The sequence below is a fragment of the Austrofundulus limnaeus genome, unplaced genomic scaffold (assembly GCF_001266775.1).
Source record: "Austrofundulus limnaeus strain Quisiro unplaced genomic scaffold, Austrofundulus_limnaeus-1.0 Scaffold277, whole genome shotgun sequence".
Taxonomy (NCBI): domain Eukaryota; kingdom Metazoa; phylum Chordata; class Actinopteri; order Cyprinodontiformes; family Rivulidae; genus Austrofundulus; species Austrofundulus limnaeus.
In genome coordinates this window covers 403,157-405,591 of record NW_013952679.1, presented here as the reverse complement: position 1 = coordinate 405,591, position 2,435 = coordinate 403,157, and the positions used below count along the sequence as shown (strand labels likewise).

General features: G+C 38.6%; 1 protein-coding gene across 1 annotated transcript in view; it reads left to right on the top strand.

Annotated features, from left to right (window-relative positions):
* LOC106526460 (uncharacterized) overlaps positions 1-1,465 on the top strand; it is a 5,191-nt gene extending 3,726 nt beyond the window's left edge. The window contains exon 2 of the mRNA XM_014021077.1: positions 771-1,465. Within this exon, the coding sequence (XP_013876531.1) occupies positions 771-1,186 (416 nt within the window). The 3' untranslated portion in view covers positions 1,187-1,465. The remainder of the gene's footprint in view (positions 1-770) is intronic.
* The last annotated feature ends 970 nt before the right edge of the window (positions 1,466-2,435 follow it).

Genomic DNA, 2,435 nt, shown 5'->3' with positions numbered 1-2,435 from the left:
ATATATATACATATAAACAAACGCCATTATGTCATCTTAGCAAGATTTGATACAAGGTCAATGGAAAACATAAAGATGAACACAAGTGATATCTAAAAATGACTGTTGTTAGCAAATCTTGTTCTGACTTTAATCAGTCTATCTGCAGATGAACAGCATGTCATGAAAACCTAGGTCATTAAAGTATGTTRTGAATTGCTTAAACATAAAATTATTAGTTCCATTACATTATGAACAACCTGTGCTTAGCACAGAACACCATTGAGGTTCAAGGAAGCCATTCGTCTCAATCACCTCCTTCCAGATAAMTCTGTCATTGCCCACATGGGCACTGAAGTCACTGAGAAGAACAAGGAAGTCACCAGACAACACGCCTTCCAGGACACTCCTTTATGAACACAATTGTTGTAAATTTCTGCACTTTTTAAAATAAGTAACTTTTACAGATTTAGTTGTTATTTTGGCTGCTCCTCCCTGCATGACTTACCACTGTGAAGAAACACACAACAATGTTGACTGTCTGACTTTAGATCATGGCCATGACAAATCCTGTACTGGTTTATTTACTGACGTTGACCTACTGCAGCCCACTTTTACAGTTTTAATACTAAAGGTTTAGTTTTCATGGAGAAATAAATGTTTCTGTAAAATGTATGATGCAAACAAAAGGTAAAACCATGTGACTGATAAGATGAAAAAAGTTTATTTGAAAGCTATGCTCAGACACTGTAGTAGTCATAAATGATGTTTTTTTTCTTTGAACCACACAGCTCCACCTGATGCTCCTGATGGATGGATCTGGTTTAATGTTAGCAGCCTGGACCCATCCATCCTGGGTGCAGAACTGGTTCTGTTCAGGAGGACCCTCCACCCACRTCCCCTCAGTGTTACTGTCTCCCTGCATGGCTTGGTCGCTCTACGGGACCCTCTGGACCGACTCCTGGCCCTCCAGGAGAGGCAGCTGATGCTGGATCAGCGACCCTCCTCTGGGTACGACGTGTTTGACGTCTCACAGGTTCTGGCTGCGAGGCCTCTGGAGGTGGTGGGCTTTCAGCTCCACTACAGAGACGAGAGTGGGAGTCTGGTCCTTCATGAGGCGCTGACCCAGAGTCTGTACTGTCTGAACAGAAGCTGCCTGAGTGAACCTCTGTTGGTGCTCTACCAGGACCGTCCTCCTCAGGTCTGATGCTGGCAGTTCAAGATGGCTGCCACAGCACAGCGTTAACTGTTACCCAGTCAGTTTGACAACTTTGTTAGTTTGTTGGTTTGTTTGTAAAATATCTCATGAACCCTTCAGTGGATTTGAAGGAAAAAAATTAGAAAGTTGATTAGGTTGACATCTTCCATCTTGGCCTTCTTATAGGCCATGTGGTGCCAAGTGTAAAATAAAATGTCACTAACACATTTTCATTATTTAGCTCACGTTCTGAGTCTCAAATCCTAGTTACTAATATGTTTTATTATTTAGTTCAATGTTCTTATATTTTGCTATTTTTTACTAAATGTTCAATTTTAACGTTTAATATATGTAAATATTAAATCCTGACTTTAAATGTGTAAATCTAAATATGAAATTTAAACCATACATGTTAAAGTTAGAAGGCAGCAGTGATAGATGTAGACATCATAAATGACTGAAACACCAGGAAAAAGAAAAAAGAGAAGTTAGAGGAATACCATAAGGAAAACAAGAAGCTACAGTATAAGCCCCTTTCATAAGTCAAATTCAAAGCATCAATAGTCCAAATGGTCACTAGATCACTTGGTGCTGTGACCCAAACTAGAGGAGTGACTTTAACAGATCCCAGGACCAACCTCAGAGATCTCTGTCTAGAACAGGTTACTTGTAAAAACAGCCAAGATACTGAACAGAACCCTGAAACTCCAGACCTTTAAAATAAAGTTGAAGAGTAGGGTGAGATACAAATTTTCTATACATTAGAGATATGTTTTTTTACTACAAGTGCTAAACTGGTATTATGTTTAGGAAATGTATTTTCCTTTGTTGGCAATAAAGATTATTTCAAAAGCATCCATCATGAACTGATTATTGCACTTTCTGTTTTTCCATGCTGATTGTACTGACAGCTCTGTGGTGTTTTCTACTTCATGGACAGCTCCGTTTTGAGCACAGTTAGAACTATTTTGAAGCTAGAGTTTGGTTTTGCACAAAGAGTCAGAGGTTCTGTGAAAGTATCCTGATGCATCTCAGTAATCCAGGTAAAAAATCAAAAAGAAAAAATTGTATAGGTCTTCTGGACGGGTTCTTCTCTAATGAAACGTTTCGTCTCTTCTCCAAGAGACTTCTTCAGTCTGAGAGTTTCAGGCAAAATTCACAACTTTACACAGTTTTACAACATACACAATTTTTTTCTTTTTGATTTTTTACCTGGTTTACTGAGATGCATCAGGATACTTTTATTTCTATACTTTAC